This window comes from Zeugodacus cucurbitae, chromosome 6 (assembly GCF_028554725.1).
Source record: "Zeugodacus cucurbitae isolate PBARC_wt_2022May chromosome 6, idZeuCucr1.2, whole genome shotgun sequence".
Classification (NCBI taxonomy): Eukaryota; Metazoa; Arthropoda; class Insecta; order Diptera; family Tephritidae; genus Zeugodacus; species Zeugodacus cucurbitae.
Window position 1 is genome coordinate 29,877,994 of NC_071671.1, and position 24,465 is coordinate 29,902,458.

The 24,465-nt window shown below is 38.8% G+C and overlaps 1 protein-coding gene across 5 annotated transcripts in view; it reads right to left on the reverse strand.

The window, feature by feature from the left end:
• Positions 1-24,465, reverse strand: part of LOC105219775 (oxysterol-binding protein-related protein 2) — a 364,851-nt gene that overhangs the window by 92,319 nt on the left and 248,067 nt on the right. For all 5 annotated transcript variants that reach the window (XM_054235131.1, XM_054235133.1, XM_054235132.1 and 2 more), the window contains one exon: positions 6-200. In XM_054235131.1, the coding sequence (XP_054091106.1) occupies positions 6-200 (195 nt within the window). The remainder of the gene's footprint in view (positions 1-5; positions 201-24,465) is intronic.

Genomic DNA, 24,465 nt, shown 5'->3' on the forward strand with positions numbered 1-24,465 from the left:
CTTACTTATCGTCTTCAACAATTCCAAAAACTTGATTAGCCTCTTTGCAAGAACTGGCTTCTTTAAAATCTAAAATAGCTCGGTAACCATTCACATGATTCTTTATTTCCATTGTTCCATGCTGTTCAATCCACAGTTTACCCACAACCACATTATGCACACAACAGTTTACGTTACTCCATGTGTAGGCTTCGTTCCATCTGAAATCATAGTTGTATAAAGTGTGTCAATAAGTTAAAATTACTAAAACGCCGTACATTAACTCTTGTATCTTCATATACAGTACATTGCATAAAATATAATATACATATCGATGGCTTAATATAGAAAAGGCGTATCTACACTTTTCGTTACTTTTCAGGAGAAGGAAAAAATTGAATAAAACCTTAAAAACTTAAGATGCAAAAAACATTCTATTGCAATTTTTATTCAAAACAGGTAACAAATTCAATTGTGGTATAATTTTGTTATTATTTTTAATTTCTGTGAAGTTATTTGAGATAGGGCCTTATGTTATTATTTTTCTTGAAAATAAATTTAAGTTAGGCCTTTTTGTCGTAAGTTAAAATTAGGACAAACTTATATAATAATTCAAAATATATGTTTCAAGGCAAATGTTATTATACTGAAAACAAATTAGGTTTTATAAGGTAAATTATCATAAAAATTGTGGCAATCTACTGGAAGAAACTCCTTCTACGTTGGTCGCCTTGTCGTGGTGAAGGGGCTTAAGTAAAAGTAATGGGTGCATCCCAAATGGGAACGCGCACTACTTCTACGAACTAAGAGGAAAACCTAATAATTCTCACAATGGGGATACAGATGAATAAACCTACGGTTTTACGTCTGTATCCTATTGTGGAAGTGTGAGGACACCCGCACCAACACCACCCTAAGCCAAGGTGTTGAGGCACCCGTGCCGATGGCTGAATGGTCAGCGGGCGGTAACGAATAGCTGATCGCGAACCGGCTCTGCGTACGAGTGACCAACCCCTTCCGGCTTACTCGTGGGACCAACTATGAACCAGACAACAACTACAACAACTAACTTGACGACCAATGCTACTACATATCGGAGTCCTATAATGGAATCCGATGAGGACGAGTTACTCGCCTCTAGTCAGAAGACCAGCCACAGTACACCGGTAGTGACAGCAGTGGGTACCAATCAGGGTACTCATAAGCCAGATGTGAAAGCTTCCACCTCCAGCTCCGCCAAGAACACCAACCAAAGTGTACTGGCAGCTAAAGGAGAAACAACAAGATAGCCAAGGATTAGGTAGCCGGTAAATCCGTTGATGAAGTTGAGATTAAGAGGCTACAGGAAACAGTGGAGGAGTATGAATGCTTCCTGAAAAGGAAGCAATCAAAACCACTGGAAGAGAATACGAAGGCGAGCAGTTCCCAGAAAAGGAATCGCTCCCTCAATGAACCGCAAGGAACCCAGCCCAAGAAACCTAGGCATGGTGAAAGCGAGAAGAATAGTACAAATGCTGCAAGACACTTCAGCGAGTTAGCCAGGGACTGCCTACAGGTAGCCATTCTTCTTCTTCTTAACTGGCGTAGAAACCGCTTACGCGGTTATAGCCGAGTCCACAACAGTGCGCCACGCATCTCTCCTTTTGGCGGTTTGGCGCCAATTGGTAATACCAAGTGAAGACAGGTCCTTCTCCACCTGGTCCTTCCACCGGAGTGGAGGTCTCCCTCTTCCTCGGCTTCCACCAGCGGGTACTGCATCGAAAACTTTCAGAGCTGGGGCACTTTCATCCATTCGAACAACATGACCCAGCCAGCGTAGCCGCTGTCTTTTTATTCGCTGGACTATGTCTATGTCGTCGAACAACACATACAGCTCATCATTCCATCTTCTGCGGTATTCGCCGTTGCCAATGTTTAAGGGACCGTAAATCTTCCGCAAAACCTTTCCTTCGAAAACTCCTAGTACCGTCTCATCGGATGTTGACACCGTCCACGCTTCTGCACCATAAAGTAGGACGGGAATGATGAGGGACTTGTAGAGTTTAGTTTTTGTTCGTCGAGAGAGGACTTTACTTTTCAATTGCCTACTCAGTCCATAGTAGCACCTGTTGGCAAGAGTGATTCTGCGTTGGATTTCAAGGCTGACATTATTATCGGTGTTAATGTCGGTTCCTAGGTATACGAAATTATCTACAACTTCAAAGTTATGACTGTCAACAGTGACGTGGGAGCCAAGACGCGAATGCGCTGACTGTTTGTTTGATGACAGGAGATATTTCGTCTTGTCCTCGTTCACCACCAGACCCATTCGCTTCGCTTCCTTATCCAGGCGGGAAAAAGCAGAACTAACGGCGCGGGTGTTGTTTCCAATGATATCGATATCATCGGCGTACGCCAGTAGCTGTACACTCTTGTAGAAGATTGTACCTTGTCTATTTAGCTCTGCAGCTCTTATAATTTTCTCCAGCACCAAGTTAAAGAAGTCGCACGATAGCGAGTCACCTTGTCTGAAACCTCGTTTGGTATCGAACGGCTCGGAGAGGTCCTTCCCGATCCTGACGGAGCTTTTGGTGTTGCTCAACGTCAACTTACACATCCGTATTATTTTTGCGGGGATACCAAATTCAGACATCGCGGCATAAAGGCAGCTCCTTTTCGTGCTGTCGAAAGCAGCTTTAAAGTCGACAAATAGATGGTGTGTGTCGATCCTTTTTTCACGGGTCTTCTCCAAGATTTGGCGCATGGTGAATATCTGGTCAGTTTTTGATTTTCCAGGTCTAAAGCCACACTGATAAGGTCCAATCAGTTTGTTGACGGTGGGCTTTAGTCTTTCACACAGTACGCTCGATAGAACCTTATAAGCGATGTTAAGGAGGCTTATCCCACGATAGTTGGCGCAGATTGTGGGGTCTCCCTTTTTGTGGATTGGGCAGAGTACACTGAGATTCCAATCGTCGGGCATGCTTTCTTCCGACCATATTTCGCAAAGAAGCTGATGCATGCACCTTATCAGTTCTTCGCCGCCGTATTTGAATAGCTCGGCTGGCAATCCATCGGCCCCCGCCGCCTTGTTGTTCTTCAAGCGGGTAATTGCAATTCTAATTTCTTCACGGTCGGGCAATGGAACATCTGTTCCATCGTCGTCGATTGGGGAATCGGGTTCGCCATCTCCTGGTGTTGTACTTTCACTGCCATTCAGCAGGCTGGAGAAGTGTTCCCTCCACAAACACAGTATACTCTGGTCATCAACCACTAGATCACCGCTGGGGGTCCTACAGGAGTGTGCTCCGGTCTTGAAACCTTCAGTTAGTCGCCGGATCTTTTCGTAAAATTTTCGAGCATTACCCCTGTCGGCCAGCTTGTCAAGCTCTTCATACTCACGCATTTCTGCCTCTTTCTTTCTTTTTCCGCAAACGCGTCTCGCTTCCCTCTTCAGCTCTCGGTATCTTTCCCATCCCGCTCGTGTTGCGGTCGATCGCAACATTGCGAGGTAGGCAGTCTGTTTTCTCTCCACTGCGAGACGACAATCCTCATCATACCAGCTGTTTTTTTGGCTTTTCCGAAAGCCAATGGTTTCGGTTGCAGCTGTACGTAAGGAGTTTGATATGCCGTCCCACAGCTCCCTTATACCGAGATGAGTGCTCTCAGAGAGCAGGAGTGCAAGTCGAGTAGAAAATCGTTCGGCTGTCGGTTGTGATTGCAGCTTCTCGATGTCGAACCTTCCTTGTGTTTGTTGACGTGTGCGCTTTTCTACACAGAGGCGGGTGCGTATCTTAGCTGCTACAAGATAGTGGTCCGAGTCGATGTTGGGACCACGAAGCGTACGCACATCAAAAACACTGGAGACATGTCGTCCATCTATCACAACATGATCGATCTGGTTGCGAGTGATTCGATCCGGGGACAGCCACGTAGCTTGATGGATTTTCTTATGCTGGAATCTAGTACTACTAGAACCTCGCTTTGATGCGGATTGTGGCTAGACGTTCATCCACCGGAGTGAATGCCAGGACTCGACGACGGAGTCTCTCTCCCACCACGAATCCCACACCGAATTTGCGCTCCTTTATATGGCCGCTGTAGTAGATGTCATAAGGACTCACCTTCTTCCGTCCTTGTCCCGTCCATCGCATTTCTTGGATTGCGGTGATGTCAGCCTTTACTCTTTCGAGGACATCAACCAGCTGGGCAGAGGCATCTTCCCAATTAAGGGTCCGGACATTCCAGGTGCATGCCCTTAAATCATAGTCCTTTATACGTTTGCCGTGGTCGTCATCAAAAGGGTGGTTTCTCATCCGAGGTAGCCATTATCGACGGAAATTCATCCTCACCAAACACTATACAGGACAGATGGGTGGAGATCGACGTCAGATTGTCGGGTTTAGTGTTAAGCTATGTGCTCGACAATCCTGCGGGTCCTCATCCGGAGTTTGACTCTTCCGAAACCCTGAGGGGTTACAGGGTGATCAAATGCATGAACCAGTCTTCTCTGGATTTCCTGACGAGTAGTGTAGCTAAGATTAGCAAAGCCTTTGAGAGTCTCCAATTGAGGCTTATACCCGCCAGTGAAATTCCAAAAAAAGCCTCGTGCACGCATTTGGTTACCCCCTTTGGAGGAGCCAGGCGAAAAACTCCTGAGGTGTATCAAGCTGCAGAACAAATCTAGACCAGGTGTAGACGAGTGGCAGCTGATAAAGGAGGAAAAGCCAAATAAAACCAGCAGGCCAATATTAGTGGCCATATGCGAGGAGTCCTTAGAGGCTCTGGGAAAAGCTGACAATAAAATCAGTTTCGGAATTCGCAAGGCCAGGATGAAAATATTCCAAGGCGACAAAACGGCTGACGAAGACGACACAGAAGAGGTCGACGACGCCAGCCTGTTGCTAAGGAATGTGGACATCGGAGAGAGCAAAAATGACAAACAGTCATAGATGCGTGCAGATAAACCTGCAGCACTCAAAGAGTGCTACAGCAAATCTGACTACCCTCATAAGCGAGAAGGGCATCGACATCAGCCTTATACAAGAGCCCTGGGTCAAGGAGGACACGATCAAAGGGCTAAACAGCAGCAATTTTAATCTTTTCTATATGCGTAAGGAAGGCAAACCAAGGGCATGCATTCTTTGTCCAAATTACAGCACAGCAGATACCACAGTTGTAAAGGTGGAGCAAAAAGAAAAACATTTTTTCATGATCTCAACCTACATGGCACTTGATGGGGACGTACCACCCGCAGTCCTCAGAAAAGTGATCGAAAACAACAACAAAGAAGATATCCTAATAGGGTGTGATGCCAACGCCAGGCACACCCTATGGGGAAGCTCCAGTACAAATACCAGAGGTGAGTCGTTTTGACAATATATTTTAAACAGCAATTTAAGTATATGTAATAAGGGCAGCAGACCGACATTTATTTTCCCATGCTCGGACAGGTTTTCGGGTTGGAAGGAAGTGCTGGATCTCACGCTATCAACAGACTCAGATAGTCTAGTTGTAGATGACTGGACGGTATGCGAAGAACCTTCCATGTCGGATCACTCATGGATACTCTTCAGCATCCGTGAGAAACGCAGTACTCCTCAACAATACCGAAATCCTAGAAGAACGAATTGGGAAAAATTTACTAAAATAGCAATAAAGAGCATGGAAAGAACAAGTAATAACATTATTAGCAATTCGCAAGAACTAGATACCGAGGTAGAGAAGATAGAAAAAATTTTATCAACCTCGTTCAATAAATCCACACCGATGACAGTTCTGAAGAAGAAGAAGTCTCCTCCTTGGTGGAACAGTGATCTTAAAAACCTGAGAACACAACTAAGGAAAGCCTTCAACGAAAGTTTCAGAACTAAAGTCTGGCAACCATACAAAGATTGTATGAAAAAATACAAAAAAGCAGTCAAAAAAGCTAAAACAGACTTATGGAGATCCTTTTGCACCTCGATAGAAAGTTGCAAAGAATCTGCCAGGCTGAGTAAAACACTATCAAAAGAACACACCAGCACTGCCTACATAAAGACGGGGGGGATGTTTGGACCTCCTCTGCGGAAGAAGCCCTGGAGGTACTCATAAACACACACTTCCCTGGGAGTCAACAAACAGCAGTAGCGGAGGTTCAACCAGTAACGCAAACGAACGAACATGATTATTCCAGTCACTTAGTAGACAAAAGGAAAATTATATACGCAATAAACAGTTTCTCGCCATTTAAAGCGGCAGGACCAGATGGAATAATACCTGTAATGCTACAAAAGCTGGAAGAACCAATAGTTCAAAGGCTCAACAATATCTACAAGGCAAACATTCAACTATCTTATATCCCAAGAAGTTGGAAAAGAATCAAAGTGGTATTTCTTCCAAAACCAGGAAGAAGAACGCATGATAATGCTAAAGACTTCAGACCTATAAGCCTAACATCCTTCATGTTGAAGGTACTAGAAAGGCTAATAGATATACATATTAGATCAATCATGGCAGATAAATTATCGAAGTCCCAACATGCATACATGAAGGGTCGATCAACCGAAACTGCCCTTCATGATGTGATAAATGTAATTGAAAAATCGTTACATCACAAACAGTACACAATGGCTGCATTTCTTGATATAGAAGGAACCTTTAATAATATAGAAATAAACACAATCATTAATTCACTGACACAAGGCGGCATAAACGATATGGTGTGCAGATGGATACAGTCGATGCTTATTAATAGAAGGATAATAGCTTCAAACGGCGCTGCAACACGAAAGAGTTATGTAAGCAGGGGGACACCTCAAGGAGGAGTCCTCTCCCCACTCTTATGGGTGGTAGCGCTGAACGAAGTACTACTCCAACTCAATGAAGGAGGAGTAAAAACAGTAGCATACGCGGACGACATAGTGCTGATGGTATCAGGCATGTTTCCCTCAACAGTCAGCGAAATCATGGATTGAGCCTTGAGAAAGTAAAACCTATGGGCTATTAATAACGGACTAGGTGTTAACCCCAATAAAACAGAACTGATGCTATTTACAAACAGAACAAAAATACCCCAATTTCATCTACCGGAGCTCAATGGTACACCTCTCTCTCTGTCACCCACAGCAAAATACTTAGGGATTGAGATAGACACCAAATTGAACTGGAAAATGAACATAGCTAAAAGAACAAAGAAATCATATATGGCCTACTACACCTGCAAGAGAATCGTCAGCAGGAACTGGGGCCTTAGGTCAAATATAATCATGTGGATATACACTGCCGTCATCAGACCAATACTTACATATGGAGCTTTGGTCTGGTGACCTGCATTAAAGAAACAATATAATATCAGGAAATTAAATGTACTACAAAGAGCAGCCTGCGTAGGAGTTACAGGCCGACCGAGGCACTTAATGTGCTTCTATACCAACTACCCGTAGACATCCATATCCATAAAATAGCTGCATGCTCTGCCATAAGAATTAAGGAGCTAGGTGGATGGAAACAGAAAAACTATGGACATAGTGACATTCTGAACAGAGTTAAAGTAAATGCCCATAAATCAGATTTCATTATCCCGGAGTTAGACTTCAATAGGGGATTGCAGGTGAGGATACCCTCTAGACGAGAGTGGAGAAGAGGTATAATATATATATATATATTTGGCGTAGGAACCGCTTTAAGCGATTATAGCCGAATCCACCAGAGCGCGCCACTCATTCCTCCTTTTTGCTTTTTGGCGCCAACTGGAAACACCAAGTGAAGCCAGGTCACTTTGCACTTGGTCTTTCCACCGGAGTGGAGGTCGTCCTCTTCCGCGGCTTCCTCCAGCGGGTACTGCATCGAATACTTTCAGAGCTGGAGTGTTTTCTTCCATCCGTACAACATGACCTAGCCAGCGTAGCCGCTGTCTTTTTATTCGCTGAACTATGTCAATGTCGTCGTATAAATCGTACAGCTCATCGTTCCATCGTCTGCGGTATTCGCCGTTGCCAATGTTTAGAGGACCATAAATCTTGCGCAAAACCTTTCTCTCGAAAACCCCAAGAGTCGTCTCATCGGATGTTGTCATCGTCCACGCTTCAGCGCCATACATCAGGACGGGAATAATGAGCGACTTATAGAGTTTGATTTTGGTTCGTCGAGAGAGGACTTTACTTTTCAATTGCCTACTCAGTCCAAAGCAGCACCTGTTGGCAAGAGTGATTCTGCGTTGGATTTCAAGGCTGACATTGTTGGTGTTGTTAATGCTGGTTCCCAGATAAACGAAATTATCTACAACTTCAAAGTTATGACTGTCAACAGTGACGTGGGAGCCAAGACGCGAGTTCGCCGACTGTTTGTTTGATGACAGGAGATATTTCGTCTTGTCCTCATTCACCACCAGACCCATACGCTTCGCTTCTTTATCTAGTCTGGAAAACGCAGAACAAACGGCGCGGTTGTTGCTTCCGATGATATCAATATCATCGGCATACGCCAGGAGCTGTACAGTCTTGTAGAAGATTGTACCCTCTCTATTTAGTTCTGCAGCTCGTATTATTTTTTCCAGCAATAGAGTGAAGAAGTCGCACGATAGTGAGTCACCCTGTCTGAAGCCTCGTTTGGTATCGAACGGCTCGGAGAGGTCCTTCCCGATCCTGACGGAGCTTTTGGTGTTACTCAACGTCAGCTTACATAGCCGTATTAGTTTTGCAGGGATATCAAATTCAGACATCGCGGCATAAAGGCAGCTCCTTTTCGTGCTATCGAAGGCAGCTTTAAAATCGATAAAAAGATGGTGAGTATCGATTCTTCTCTCTCGGGTCTTTTCCAAGATTTGGCGCATGGTGAATATCTGGTCCATTGTGGATTTTCCAGGTCTAAAGCCACACTGATAAGGTCCAATCAGTTCGTTGACGGTGGGCTTTAGTCTTTCACACAATACGCTCGACAAAACCTTATATGCGATATTGAGGAGACTTATACCACGGTAGTTGGCGCAGATTGTGGGGTCTCCCTTCTTATGGATTGGGCAGAGCACACTAAGATTCCAATCGTCAGGCATGCTTTCTTCCGACCATATTCTACAAAGAAGCTGATGCATGCACCTTATCAGCTCTTCGCCGCCGTATTTGAATAGCTCGGCCGGTAATCCATCGGCCCCCGCCGCTTTGTTGTTCTTCAAGCGGGTAATTGCTATTCGAATTTCTTCATGGTCGGGTAATGGAACATCTATTCCATCGTCATCGATTGAGGAATCGGGTTCGCCATCTCCTGGTGTTGTACTTTCACTGCCATTGAGCAGGTCGGAGAAGTGTTCCCTCCATAATCCCAGTGTGCTCTGGACATCCGTTACCAGATTACCTTCTCGGTCCCTACATGATAATGCTCCGGTCTTGAAACCTTCTGTTAATCGCCACATCTTTTCATAAAATTTTCGAGCATTACCCATGTCGGCCAGCTTTTCAAGCTTTTCATACTCACGCATTTCGGCCTCTTTTTTTTTACGTCTCCAAATGCGTCTCGCTTCCCTCTTCAGTTCTCGATATCTATCCCACCCCGAACGTGTTGTGGTCGATCGCAACGTTGCGAGGTAGGCAGTCTGTTTTCTCTCCACTGCGGAACGACAATTCTCATCGTACCAACTGGTTTTTTGGCGTTGCCGGAGACCAATTGTTTCGGCTGCAGCGGTATGCAATGAGTTTGAGATGCCGTTCCACAGCTCCCTTATATCGAGATGCTGATGAGTGCTCTCAGAGAGCAGGAGTGCAAGTCGAGTAGAAAATCGTTCGGCTGTCGGTTGTGATTGCAGCTTTTCGACGTCGAACCTTCCTTGTGTTTGTTGACGGGCGTTCTTTGCTGCACAGAGGCGAGTGCGTATCTTTGCTGCTACTAGATAATGGTCCGAGTCAATGTTTGGTCCTTGGAGCGTACGCACGTCTAAAACACTGGAGACATGTCTTCCGTCTATCACAACGTGATCGATTTGGTTGCGCGTGTTTCGATCAGGGGACAGCCACGTTGCTTGATGAATTTTTTTATGCTGGAATCTGGTACTACAGACAACCATATTTCGGGCCCCAGCGAAGTCGATCAGCCTCAGGCCGTTTGGCGATGTTTCGTCATGGAGGCTGAATTTTCCGACTGTTGTGCCAAAGACACCTTCTTTACCCACCCTGGCGTTAAAATCGCCAAGCACGATTTTGACATCGTGGCGGGGGCAGCGCTCATAGGTGCGTTCCAGTCGCTCATAGAAAGCGTCTTTGGTCACATCGTCCTTCTCTTCCGTTGGGGCGTGGGCGCAAATCAGCGATATGTTGAAGAACCTCGCTTTTATGCGGATTGTGCCTAGACGTTCATCCACCGGGGTGAATGCCAGGACTCGGCGACGGAGTCTCTCTCCCACCACAAATCCAACACCAAATTTGCGCTCCTTTATATGGCCGCTGTAGTAGATGTCACAAGGACCCACCTTCTTCCGTCCTTGTCCCGTCCATCGCACTTCTTGGACGGCGGTGATGTCAGCCTTTAGTTGTATGAGGACATCAACCAGCTGGGCAGAGGCACCTTCCCAATTAAGAGTCCGGACATTCCAGGTGCATGCCCTCAAATCATGATCCTTAGTACGTTTGCAGGGGTCGTCATCAAAAGGGGGGTTTCTCATCCGAGGCTCGGTGTTTGTTTTCATTGGGGGAGATTTTTTTATGTGGTGGGTCCCAAGCCCTACGCACAACCGCACAAGCGGGCTTCGCCTTCTCACTTTAGCTCGCCTCCAAACGGATGTCTGTTAGCTACCCAGGGGATACTTGGTCTAAAACCGGAAGTCGTGAGCTGCTTGAGTCATATGCAAAAGAATCGTTCCTGGCCACTCCCAAGTGAATATAAGGGAGGAAAATACTATATCAGTCTATACCCACGGGTCCAAAATGGACTGCGGAGTAGGCACAGGTGTATACTCCGATGATCTTAAAATTTCTCACTCCTTCCGTCTACCAAACTTGGCTAGCATCTTCCAAGCGGAAGTACTGGGCATAGAGAAGGCCTGTGAAGTTCTATTGGCTAACTACCAGAGGATACAAAAAGCAATAATCTATACAGATAGTCAGGCGGCGCTCCTAGCTTTGTCGACGCCATTGACTAATTCCAGCGTAGTCCAAAACTGCAAGAAGGCATTGAGCACTCTGAAAGACAAAGTACAATTAGACTTGGTCTGGGTTCCCGTCCACAGGAACATCTTCGGTAACGAAAAGGCAGACGAGTTGGCAAAAGCAGGAGCCGCTTAAGACGAATCCGAAGCTATGCCAATACCATGCCCGCTAGAAACAATCAAAAGAGAGCTCAACATACAATTTGAACAATTAGCAGAGAACAGATGGAAGAATACAACAAAATAACTAAACAGATATGGCCAAAATACGATAAGACAAGATCTGGGGTATTATTAAATATGTCCAGGAAAAGTATTTTCAGACTTACAGCTACTCTAACGGGTCATTGGCCATTTGGAGAACATGCAATGAAAATGGGCATACCCTATAATAACATTTGTCGAGGCTGTGAACTAGAGGGGAATAAGGAAACAATATTCCACTTTCTCTGTGAATGTCCAGCCCTATCGCAGATCAGACACAGGACACTTGGAGAACATCAGGCAACAAGCCTTGAATGGATATCCACTAAAAGCATATCGGACATAAGTAGCTTCATCGAAAACACAAAGTGGTTTGAATGGAAAGATGAAACGGGAGAACAGTAAATGATAAGGTCTACGAATAGTGCAACAAAATGGCACATCTAGTGCTAATTGGGGCCATATAATTATATGGCAGCACTCCTACCTACATACCTACCTACCTACTGGAAGAAATTTTTTTAGATCTTGCAAATGGTCCCACTTTTTTTTAGATATGGCTATTTTCTCTTTATAAAGACAATCGGGGGACACATTTTCAATCGCTATTTCTCTTTATAAAGACAATCGGGGGACAAATTTTCAATCGGAAACCTCGATGTCTGTGGGAGTAACTGATATTCATCTGTTACATTTGTTTTAAAATAAATTGATCCTGACGAGTCATACGCCAAGGCTCGAAGCATGCTTACTGTATGATCTCCAATGCCCCTGCCAGTAATTTAAGAAAAGCTTAAGTATATATATCTAAAGAGTTGTTTCAGTGTGCAATATTCACCTGGTCGTATTGATGTGTACATCTTTGAAATATTTTCGAAATTTAAAAAATAATCATAACCCAAATGGTGCGCTTGTAGAGGTGCTGGAACTTTTCCAGATTCCTTAATGAGTTGAACAAATTGAGACGGCAAGTTTATTTGTTTTTTATTTATTTTTCTCTCTATAAGGGAATGCGATGCATCACATTCCATTTGCGTATGACCACTTATTAAAAACTTCTGTTCAATTGTTATTTCGCTTTCCTTTGAAAAATTCAACAAGGCGTTAGACAAAACAGTATTACTATTTTGGTGAAAGCAACCATCCGAGTAAATAATAATGTGATGGGCTTCAGGCGATCGAGCATGGAAATTCCTTAAGTGCTTAATAATACATGTAGCAAAAACGGAAGAAACTAAATTTCCATCTGTTTCGTCCAACACATAATTATCTGATTCATGCGTTACAATATTATAGACAGTAAAGTTATGTAGTTTAAGCTTCATTTTATAATATGCAGCACTCGCGTTTAGTTGAGGCACTAATTTAACTGCCTGCACATCCATACAGAATACTGCACATAGTCCGGATTCAGCATTTTTGATATCGTTTTGCTTTTCTGCACGCATTTTTCCGATTTCTTCTCTTTGTTTTTCGTATAGCTCATCGGAAGCATTATTAGCTTTAAGTGATACGCATAAATTGCACTGATCTTTTCTTGGCTTAGAAATAGAATAATTTAATTCCTTTATTAATTGCGTAAATATTGGGTACGACAATTTTAGGCGTCCATTTTCTTTTCCGGATTCACACTCGTTGACATAAAGCTTGTAAATCTCCTGATATGAGGAAATATCCGATTCGAAGTAAAACTTTTTGCTATCTTTTCGACAATAATGTGACTCCATTTTTGGCAACTCCTCTAGCCATTTTTTTAGAAAGTCACGTCGGTTTTTGTTGCGCTGATCTATAACTGATGATCGCTTAGCATTTTTGCGCAAAATTAAAGCTTTATCGGGACTGCATTGAGTACCGTGTTTACCGGCGCTGCTAATCCAATTTCAAACCATCTTTTCCTTTACTCCTAGTGTTGAATAAAACATTTCACGGCACACTTGTAATCGCTTTGAATTATGACTCAAGAAATATGAAGATTACGTCTCGAATTTTCAGAGATTTTCCTTTTTGTTTTAGAAAAGCTTGTAAGACCTGCAACATACTGCCTCTTTTGCTCCCAGGACATCTCCCAAAACAAACTAAAAATTTCTTTTCGCGTGGACTCATTAAACGTCGAACACTTTCTCACCGCACTTTTTATACAAAATCGTGATGTACATGGCTCTCATAATTGTCTTGAAGGTTTTTGACAAAGTTCTTTTTTTGATATACCCAAATATTTCAGACCTTCCATTCTTTTTCTTTTATTTACATTTTGTTTCCATTCGGATTTGTTAGCAGTATTTTTCCTTTTTGGAACACCATCTGAATCAGAATTTTCTTTTCCACAATTCATGTTATTAAAACTTTCAATCAAAAAACTGTGTCCAACACAAGAACGTTAATTGAACTGACACAAAAAACAAAAACGAACCGACTAACGCAACGTAGCACAGAAAATATGCTTGTGCTGGACAAACTCGGGGAAATACCGTTTTCTTTTAAAGTAAATACAAAAGCAAAACAATAAGTATAAGAATAGATACAAAATGTAGTGCAATTTCAGTTGTGGTTTTGATTGTATGTCTATTTTAAATTCAACTTTAAATGACTTAGGGCTTTTTTCTTTCAAAAAAACTTCGAATGAGTTAGGGCTTTTTTTATATGACTATAAATCCGTTATTTACGATCATAGCCCACTAATTTTTTAAGGGGAGGAGTATTTGACAGTTGTCTACCAGAATACATTAAAAACGCGATTTCGAAAAAAATGTAGATACGCCTTTTCTATATTAAGCCAACGATATATTTAATATGTGATGAATTCATTAATTTTCTTTATAACGATAGCCATTAGATGCTTGCGTTGCATAGAATAATATATTTAAAAAAATTCCACAAATTTGTAATAGCAAATGAAATAATTTGTACATCTGTTTTAATAAAGTTAAATTAAATTAAACATTACTTGATATAGCTTTCCATCGAATGACTCAATTACATACCACGATGATACAAAATATTATAAATGATGATCCATTTCGAGGGTCCCTACCTTTTTGAAGAAAAAAACACAGTATATTAAAATTTAAGATGGTACGCTCACAGACCGATTATGTTGACCAAAAGTTGAGCGTAGCGCGAGGTAAATAATAAATGATATATATTATTAATTATTGAGTAATGGGATTCAGAATTATTGAAGGCAATACTAAGACTAAAGTACAATTGGTTTTCTTACAACTATTTATACTATTGACAGAACAATGATGCCGTTCTGTTGTGTTTATTTATATATTCGGCCCATGCAGGAAAATTGATATTTGTGTACTGTTATTATACTTTTGCAACAAAAGTTGCTAAGAGAGTATTATTTTTGTTTACATAACTGTTGTTTGTAACACCTAAAACTAAAAGAGTTAGATCAGCTACAGAGCCTTCGGCTAGTGCTGTTATATCTTATAGGTAGTATAATTATTTATAATTGTATTTCATTTAAATAAATAATTAAATAAAAGATTTAGATATAGAGTCATATATACCAAAGTGATCAGGATGATGAGTAGATTTGAAATCTGCCCGTCCGTACGTGCAAGCTGTAACTTGAGTAAAAATTAAGATATCTTGACGAAACTTTGCAGAAATATTCCATGGGACCGTGATAGGGTTGCTTTCGAAAATGGGCGAAATCGGTCCACTGCCACGCCCACGAAATGGCGAAAACCGAAAACACATAAAGTGTCATAACAAAGCTTTAAAAAAAGATATAGAAGTAAAATTTGGTACAAAGGATCGCACTAGGAAGAGGCATATTTGGATTGTCAGATTTTTTTCACAAAATTAAAAATGGGCGTGGCGTCTCCCACTTATATGAAATTCGGTATATAGCATTTTCTTGACACCCTGCTGACACGTTTGGAAAATGGGTGAAATCGGTTCACAACTAAGACTACTTTCAATATAAGTCAATTTTGAATTCCATCTTTTACATACATAACGAACCAAACAGAAATAAAGCATTAATAAACATAACTGCATACTCAGAATTAAGCTACTAAATTGCACAAATATCACTTTTACTGAGGTATGTGTTAATTGATTTGGGTGCGTGAGTATGATAACAGCGATTTTAGACGCTCTCCATTAAAAAATTGCTTGAGAAACCCTTTTTTGCCTTTTATACTGCCGGCTACTCGATGCCGATCAGCTGTTATACATTTTTGTTTTTGCTTTTCATAAGAAGTTGGTAAGATCTTTCAGCTCATTAATATTTTTAACAGCGACATCTACCGTAGCTTTTTTTATAAAAAAAAATTCAGCCAATCGCAGACAAAGAACGTCCCTACAAGACGGAGCTAACTCATGCACCACTACACATGCAAATTTGTTCAGCTTTTACCGATACATACACATTGCTAACTTTTTGTAGTTAAGTGGCAATCTCGGTCGTTAGAGTAGCAACATTCATTAACCCTAAATTGTATGTATAAGACAGAGATGCACGTACTACAATGAACCGTTAAAAAATCGCCGCCATGGCCGCTGTTCATTTGAAAAGAAAATTTTAAGTGAATGGATGTAAGTGCGTTTTAAATATTTCTTTTATTTTGTTAAGTGGGTTTGAATATTTATCGCACTTAGAAATGCATTTATTTGTGTTAATTTTGTTATATGTTTTTACAATTTAAATAATTTCATTGTAGTTATACGTGTTTGCAGTGCAAAGGAGCAAGGTGATGGTGTAATTGGTGGAGGTATGCTTCATACCTTTTTAATACATAATACAAATTAGTAATTTTAAATAATTTCAGGTTTTTGGCGCAATGGAAAATAACAACAACGCAGAAAACAATGGAAAATGACATGGTAAATATAAATGCATATACGAGGGCTGCTATATATATTTCTGGCCTAGGCAACATTCAGTGTTGCCAGGTGCAATCTGACATTTCCATTGGAAAGTCTGACATTTTTATACTCTCGCAACAAAGCTAGAGAGTATTGTAGTTTTGTTCACATAACGGTTGTTTGTAACACCCAAAACTAAACGAGTTAGATATAGGGTTATATATACCAAAGTGATCAGGGTGAAGAGTGGAGTTCAAATCCGAATGTCTGTCTGTCCGTCCGTCCGCCTGTGCAAGCTGTAACTTGAGTAAAAATTAATATATCTTGATGAAACTTGGCACACTTATTCCTTGGCACCATACGAAGGTTGCTTTTGAAAATGAGCCAATAGAGCTATATAAACCAAACTTTCTGCAGTCGTTTTTTTTAGCCACTTCTTAATACAATCCAAAAATGAAAGAAATCGGATAATAACCACGCGCACCTCCCATACAAAGGTTAGGTTGAAAATTACTAAAAGTGGGTTAACTCAATAACGAAAAACCGCAGAAACACTAAATTCCACATAAGAAATGTCAGATGGAAGCTGCACTCAGATTTTTTTACAAAATGGAAAATGGGCGTGGCGTCGCCCACTTATAGGTCAAAAACCATATCTCAGGAACTACTCGACCGATTTCAATGAAACTTGTTTTGTAATAGTTACATCCCAATGATATGTTGTGAAAATAGGCTTCAAAACCACGCCTACTTCCTATATACCAGAACTTTGAAGACGATCTGAATTGTTTACATTACAATATATAAAGTAAGCAGTAGTGAAGATATTGGTGCAGAACTTTGCAAAAATACTGCATTTATAGTGTGGCAGCCCCATTCTAAAAATCGCCGAAATCGGACCATAGGTTTTTAAGGCCCCATATATCGAACACGAGGATCTCGGTGCTTCTAACCTAATATTATGGTTTCCAACTTTCAATGGACTTTATACAATATATATGACGAATATGTGGGTCGAATTGTGTATTATATAATATAAATAAAGTTAAATAAATAAATTGCGAGAGTATAACATGTTCGGTTACACCCGAACTCAGCCCATCCTTACTTGTTTAGCATAACATCACTCAGAACGTTTTGTCATGTAATCGTGAATTGTTTTATTTACAAGGAATTAAAAAATTCATCTCGGTCAAAAAATGGAATTAACTCGTGAACATCTTCGTGCGATCATTTTTCAAAACTTTCGACATGGATTATCGCGACAAGAGTGCATCGATGAACTAAAATCTTTGTATGGCTATGAAGCACCATCCTATAGCACTGTGAAAAACTGGTACAACGAATTCAATCGTGGCCGACGATCGCTCAAAGACGAATTCCGTGAAGGTCGTCCAAAAACAGCCGTTGTGCCAGAAAACATCGATGCCGTACGTGAACTGATAATGCAAGACCGTCATGTAACATACCTTCAGATAGAGGCATGCCTATGCATTACTCCCACCAGCATACATTCGATATTGCCTGAACACCTGGCCGTAAAAAAGGTTTGTTCTCGTTGGATCCCGCACAATTAGATAATCGCTCAAAAAAAAGTGCTTCGAAAATTGGTTTGAGCGCATGCAAAAGTGTATAAATCTTGATGGAGAATATTTTGAAAAACAATAAAACCATTTTCGTTGATAAATATTCCTATTATTCCAGAAATATATATAGCAGCCCTCGCATGTGCATGTTGAGTTAGCATCTGTTGACTTTTGTCCAAAATAATGGTATTTATGTAAATAACCTCAGTAGGCACTTATATTTTCATTATCCATTTTAGATATTGGAAACACAAATACTTTGAACAAATGGCGTATTACAATAGCCACAACTTTTGTCAGGTTTGTACTACGAATACAAATATCTTAATCTTTTCTAATCGTTAATAACAATTTCCTTTTCTAAATATTTTTCAGGCATGATGAACAAGACAACAACGAATCACATCGGACATTTAGATTAGCAGTTGCACAACCTCTTTCCGACGAGCTTTGTTCAGTGACATATAAACATGTACATATGTATGTTTTGTAGTACATTTCTTGTAAAATCTTCGTTGCCACGGACAACGAATGACCGCAAATAGTCATTTTTTTGTCACAGACTTGTAATCAGTGTAGCGTTTTCGCAGGCAAAGAGGTCCATGTCCCTAACTCATATTATTATGGATTGTTTTATGTCTTGATTCTTACTAAAATCAATTGTAGTACATTAATATTTGGCATCATATATTAGTAGAATATTTAAATACATTTAATAATATATGTATATTTGCTAATAGTAAGTCAATACTATCCAATACATATTTTGCGCATTTATAATTACGGAGGGATCACTTGAAACGACTCTGTAAAATTCGATGTGTCAAAAAATTAATGGCCCCCTGCGCGACGCTACATTGCGTTGTTGGTAGAAAATCGGCTTGTCGTAAATATGTATGAATATGTATGAGCATGCAAACATATCGACATAAATTTTTGGCACTTGTTGTTTTTGTAGAACATTGCTTTTGATTTTTGGTGGTTGACAAACTTACGTGCACGCATATACAAATGTAAGTTTGTGTGTTTGTTCAGTGACATATAAACATGTACATATGTATGTTTATGCATAATGTTGCTGTTGCGCAACATGTTGTATGTTTATGCATAATGTTGCTGTTGCGCAACAATTATCGCAACTGTTCCGAACTCGTATAAGAAGTATAACTTCAAAAACTACTACAGAGGGCTTTGCTAACCACAGAGAGGCCATATGCCTTTCCAAAACAAAGAAAAATTAGAACAGAAAGACATATGCAGGATTTGCACCAAAATCAATGAGTTAATCAAGTTAATCACACCGACATGCCGTAAAAGAGAAGAAATGGTAACTTTTTTCCTGCTGCTAGAACAAGAGAGACCAATAAAATAATACAAGCTTTTTTGTACTGGTAACCAATACACCATAAGATATGTAACTCAACTCGTCTTGCAGGGGTATATCGTACGTCTTTGTCGCAGAGTTTCATTTTCAATTGTTCTCTGATAATTGTGCATATATATTTTTGCCTACATAAGTTTACATCTTTATGGAGTTATATAGTATATAATTTACATTTCTTTGTTATAAGGAGATATTTATAGTTTCTTATTAAATCGACTCGGAACCTCGTCAAACATGTACATACATACATAAGTCTGCATACTTTAGTATATTTATTATTAAAGTGCATGAATAATTGCATTTTTTTTTTGAAAATTCATTGAGTTAGGGATGGCTACAAGTTCTTGATGAACTTCATTTAATAACATGTTTTCAGTTATCTACTTAGGATCTAAGATTTAAAATATATTTTCAAATTGTGAATTTATTTAAAATTTGTTTATGTTGTACATATTTCTTATTATGTTTTAAAAAGCGTCAATATTTTTGTTACATTTATAATATGGTTCATGTTGCTGTATTTGTATAAATATATACAAAATCAGTCTCAGTTAAAATATAAGTCAATTATCTGATTACTAAATGTGAAATAATTATTAGTCAATTTATGAATTTTCTCTTGTCGATTGTTTCCTAACACTGTCTTTATGTATCAATTTTTCCTTGGTTGTTGGGATCGTGCCCCCACGGTCTTCTTTTATTTTGTGTTTATTATACTTCCTTGCAAGTTTATAGGGTTTTCGTTCGCACTTCTTTTGTAGACAAATATCAAAAGACATTGCCTCTTTTCTGCCCATCTCTTTAATGTTAGGCCTGAGTCAACAATATTCACATACATATAATATATCTGTAGTTTCTATGTACTCTTTTATGTATCTTTGGGACTATTTCTTTTTGGTCGTTTACAGAAATTACATCACATAGTAGTTTTTGAGCTAGTACAATTGTACAGTTCGGGAAAGAGGTGATAATACCTTTTCTTAAATGGATTAATTCTTCTTCATCAATTTTCATCGCGTGCAACGGATAACTTGAGTAAAAATTGAGATATCTTAACGAAACTTGGAACACGTATTCTTTGGCACCCTCAGGAGGTTGCTTTCGAACCAAAATCGGACCATTGCCACGCCCACAAAATGGCGAAAACCAAAAACCTATAAAGTGTCATAACTAAGCCATAAATAAAGTTATAAAGGTAAAATTTGGAATAAAGGATCGCACTAGGAATGAGCATATTTGGATGTAATTTTTTTGGGGAAGTGGGCGTGGCCCCGCCCCCCAAATCGGTTATTTGTATATATATCACAAACCAATAAAGCTATATAAACCAAACTTTCTGCAGTCGGTTTTCCCACATACCCCACCACACACCATGAAAATAGTTGAAATCGGATAACAACAACGCCCACCTCACATACAAAGGATAGGTTTCAAATTACTAAAAGTGAGTTAACTCACAAACGAAAAACGTCAGAAAATATAATGGGCGTGGCATCGCCCACTTATGGGTCAAAAACCATATATCAGGAACTACTCGGCCGATTCGAATGAAATTCGTTATATACTATTTTCTTGACACCCTGATGACACAAGGGCGAAATCGGTTCACAAACACGCCAACTTCCCGTATAACTCATTTTTGAATTCCATCTTATTCTTTCAGTTTATAATATATACATAAGGAACCAATGAAGATAGCGAAATAAAACTTTACATAAATACTGTATATGATCTGTGGCATCACTTGTGAAAAAATTGTCGAAATCGGACTATAACTTTTCAAGGTCCCTGATTTCGAACATGAAGAACTCAGTGCCCTAAGGTAATTTTTCACCGAAATTTTCAGTAAATCTCTCAGGTATCTTAATTTAATTAAGAGGAAATACTTTTCTTCTAATAGTGTGTCTCTGTACTAGAAAAGGTTAAAATCGGGTCATAACTTCCCTTATATATGAATATATGAGAATACCTAATTATAGGATTTTCAAAAATACGATGAGCTTAATAGCTTATAAATCGGTTAATATGGAAAATATATTTATGCCGAATATATGGGTCAAATTGTGTGTTTTCTTTATAAAGATATAGCAATAAATTGCGAGAGTATAAAATGTTCGGTTGCCCCCGAACTTAGGCTTTCCTTACTTGTTTAAATAATGTATTGTTTGTCTAATTCGACTATAAAAATATTGTATGCGTGAGCACTTCGATTCTTTCATTATCTTGTAATAAAATTATTTGATTGTTAAACGAATTAAGGGCTGTTAAACATTTTTAAACATTTCCTTTGGAGAACTTTGTTGTGAATTATCTGAACAGTTTGTAGTGATACTTACTGATGCGAAAGTGCCCTACAAAACGGAGCTAACTCATACTCCACTATACATGCAAAGTTTTTTAGCTTTTACCAAACATACACATTGCTAACTTTTTGTTGTTAGCCAAAAGTGGTGAAAAAATGGTTAGAAAAAGCTCTTCACCCCCACAAGAAAAAGTGGTGAATCTGCCATAGGCCAGCATAGCTGCTCGTGCAGCTTTTAACCACTTTTCCCCTCATACGTGCGTATACATGTGATCTTATGGCTCTGTTGCCCTCATTTAGCAGTGTCTTATAAATTATTTACATAAAAATATAGCTGAACTGCTCTAATATCACTTATCGTCAGCTGATGCATTTGCATTTTTCTGATCCCTATCGTTTAATTTTCTTAAAATTTCAAACAAATTTTTTAATTTTAAAATTATTTATTTAAACTTTATTCATTTATATTTTTATTAAAATAAAACAAATATCTTAAAAAAAATTAATTGTTATAAGTTATTTTTATTAACTATAAAATCTAAAAAAAATTAATAATAGCAGAAAGAAAATATTTAAAAAAAAGATATTATTTATATCTGAAAAAAGAATAATGGCTGAAAAATATATTAATTAAATAAAAAAAGTTATAAAATCTGAAAAAAAAATTATGAAATTAATTAAATATGTATTAGTTTTCGTACAATACTGTGCAGGCCACTTGAAGCACCCTTAAACATAAACACCTTTCTTTTTATAAAATTTTTGCACTGCGCAGGAACAGTAATAGTTTATAGCAAATCTTAAATTTTTTCGTTTTCTGCTGCTTTCAGATTATATTTTTATGCTAGAATAATATTATAAATTAATTAATTAAATATAAATCATAATAAAAATAACATGAAATCTATGCAATTTACCTTTTTTATTAAATGAGCGTAAAGGACTCGCGTTTTTCAATAGGTTTTTATTTCCCTTTTTGGGATTTGTTCGCAGTAATGACAATTATGTTTTCTCTTTCGCACTCATTCAATAAGAACAAGAAATGAGATAACAAGTTTTGTTCTAATTGGGAAATTCGAAATGTATTAACCCCAGCATGATTAATTCCACTTTGGAGGAACATATTTCTAAGCCTTTAGTGGAATTATTTTTTCATCGCATTAAGGTTAAAAAACAAAACAGCCCATATGTGTGCGTTGGTGTTAGTAATTGAAGAAACATGGGGAGAAAGTGATTAGGCCTGGCTGGCAGGGCATTCATTAACCCTAACCCGTACAACAATGAACCGTTCAAAAATAAATTAATAATTTGTTAATGATATTATTTTATATTTATAGTAAATTTTCTTTTTACAGAGCGATACTATGTTTGACTGGGTGCCGCAGGGTATTTTAAAGGAATATAATTGCAGCAAATGGTTCTTGGATCTTACATGCAAACACAAACATGCAAAACCAAAAAGAGTTCATTTTAATTAAGGGTTAATTTTTGTATGTATAAGAGAGAAATGCACGTACAACAATGAACCGTTCAAAAATAAATTAATAATTTGTTACTGATATTATTTTATATTTATAGTAAATTTTCTTTTTACAGAGCGATACTATGTTTGACTGGGTGGCGCAGGGTATTTTAAAGGAATATATTTGCAGCAAATGGTTCTTGGAAGGCAAAGCGAGCTGCATCGCACATCTGGTGCGTACATGCAAACACAAACATGCAAAACCAAAAAGAGAAGCAGAACAAAGATTATGCCACTGGATGCAGATGGGTAAGTTATTATTCTTTTCTGATATTTGCAAACTTCGGAACAAAAACTTTTGCTTAAGCTGGATACCAGCTTTGACACTACTTTTAATAGTGAGACATACGGGTAATGGGTGAGTTGATAATATCAAAACTTACAAATGTATATGCTATAATATAAAATCTTTTGTTAGAATATACTTTCATATAAAGCTAACTTTTATCTTTTTATTATCCTTTTCAGATAATTGCAAACTTCGGAAGAAAAACTTTAGCTTAAGCTGGATACCAAGTTAGACACTACTTTTAATAGTTGATAGATAGTACAACAAAAGCGAGTCCAGGCAGATGACTGGTAGAAACAGATTATATTGCATTAATATACACCAATATTGCAATAGTAACAATGTAATGGATGCTTATGGTGATAACAATAAACAGAATTTGGAACACTATAGAGGAGATAAAGTATTACTCCCATATAGGAAGGTAGCTATACTTGATATGGGTGCGCGGAATCCTACCAACAGTTCTCGCTCCTCAATCGTACAATACAAATTCGAAATAGAATTCGCCTCATGCTGGAAGAAGCACTCGTAGTCCTTTGTGTAAGGAAGTAACAAAAATCGTGCACCTTGAAATACAACTCAAAATATACAACAACAACATGTATTATTGAAATGAATTTAATTGCAAAACTAAAACAAAACAATAATTTCTTATTCTTATACAATACAATAATAATTCAATATTCTTATTAAATTATTAAATTACCCGTGCAAAAAAATACAGATTTTAATATACAACTCTCTATAAGGACCAATTTACAAAAAAAAAAAAACGTGCGAAAAATGTAAACGTGAGAACTTACACAATTAAAATGAAATTATTACTTTTAAAAGGAACAAACAAAACAGGGAATATTAACAAAATGAATATAATATAAAATACGTGTATGATTTAAGAAAAAACAGTCATTAATCGCTGCGTCTTCTTTTCTTTTACTTCTTCATACAGCTAACGGTAGGATTCTCCTGTTCATTTAATTGGCAACATTTTCGAAAAGTTCATTGATATCTTCAATAGTTATATCGTGGAATCCTTCTCCTCCGATCGTGTGGTAAACTTGGAAAATCGGCATATTCAGATAATGTCTCATTCTCAGTATCCATTACCGTTACATCCGCCCACAGGTTTTTCCAGCATCTATTTAAAGTGATTTTCCTAATTTCTCTTACAGAGAAACTAATGCTGTCTATGCAGTTTTTGAAATCGAACGCTTTCCACGAAGATATTTTTTGTTTTTTTCAATATTTCTTTATTTATTAAATCTGCTTTTACTTTAAGC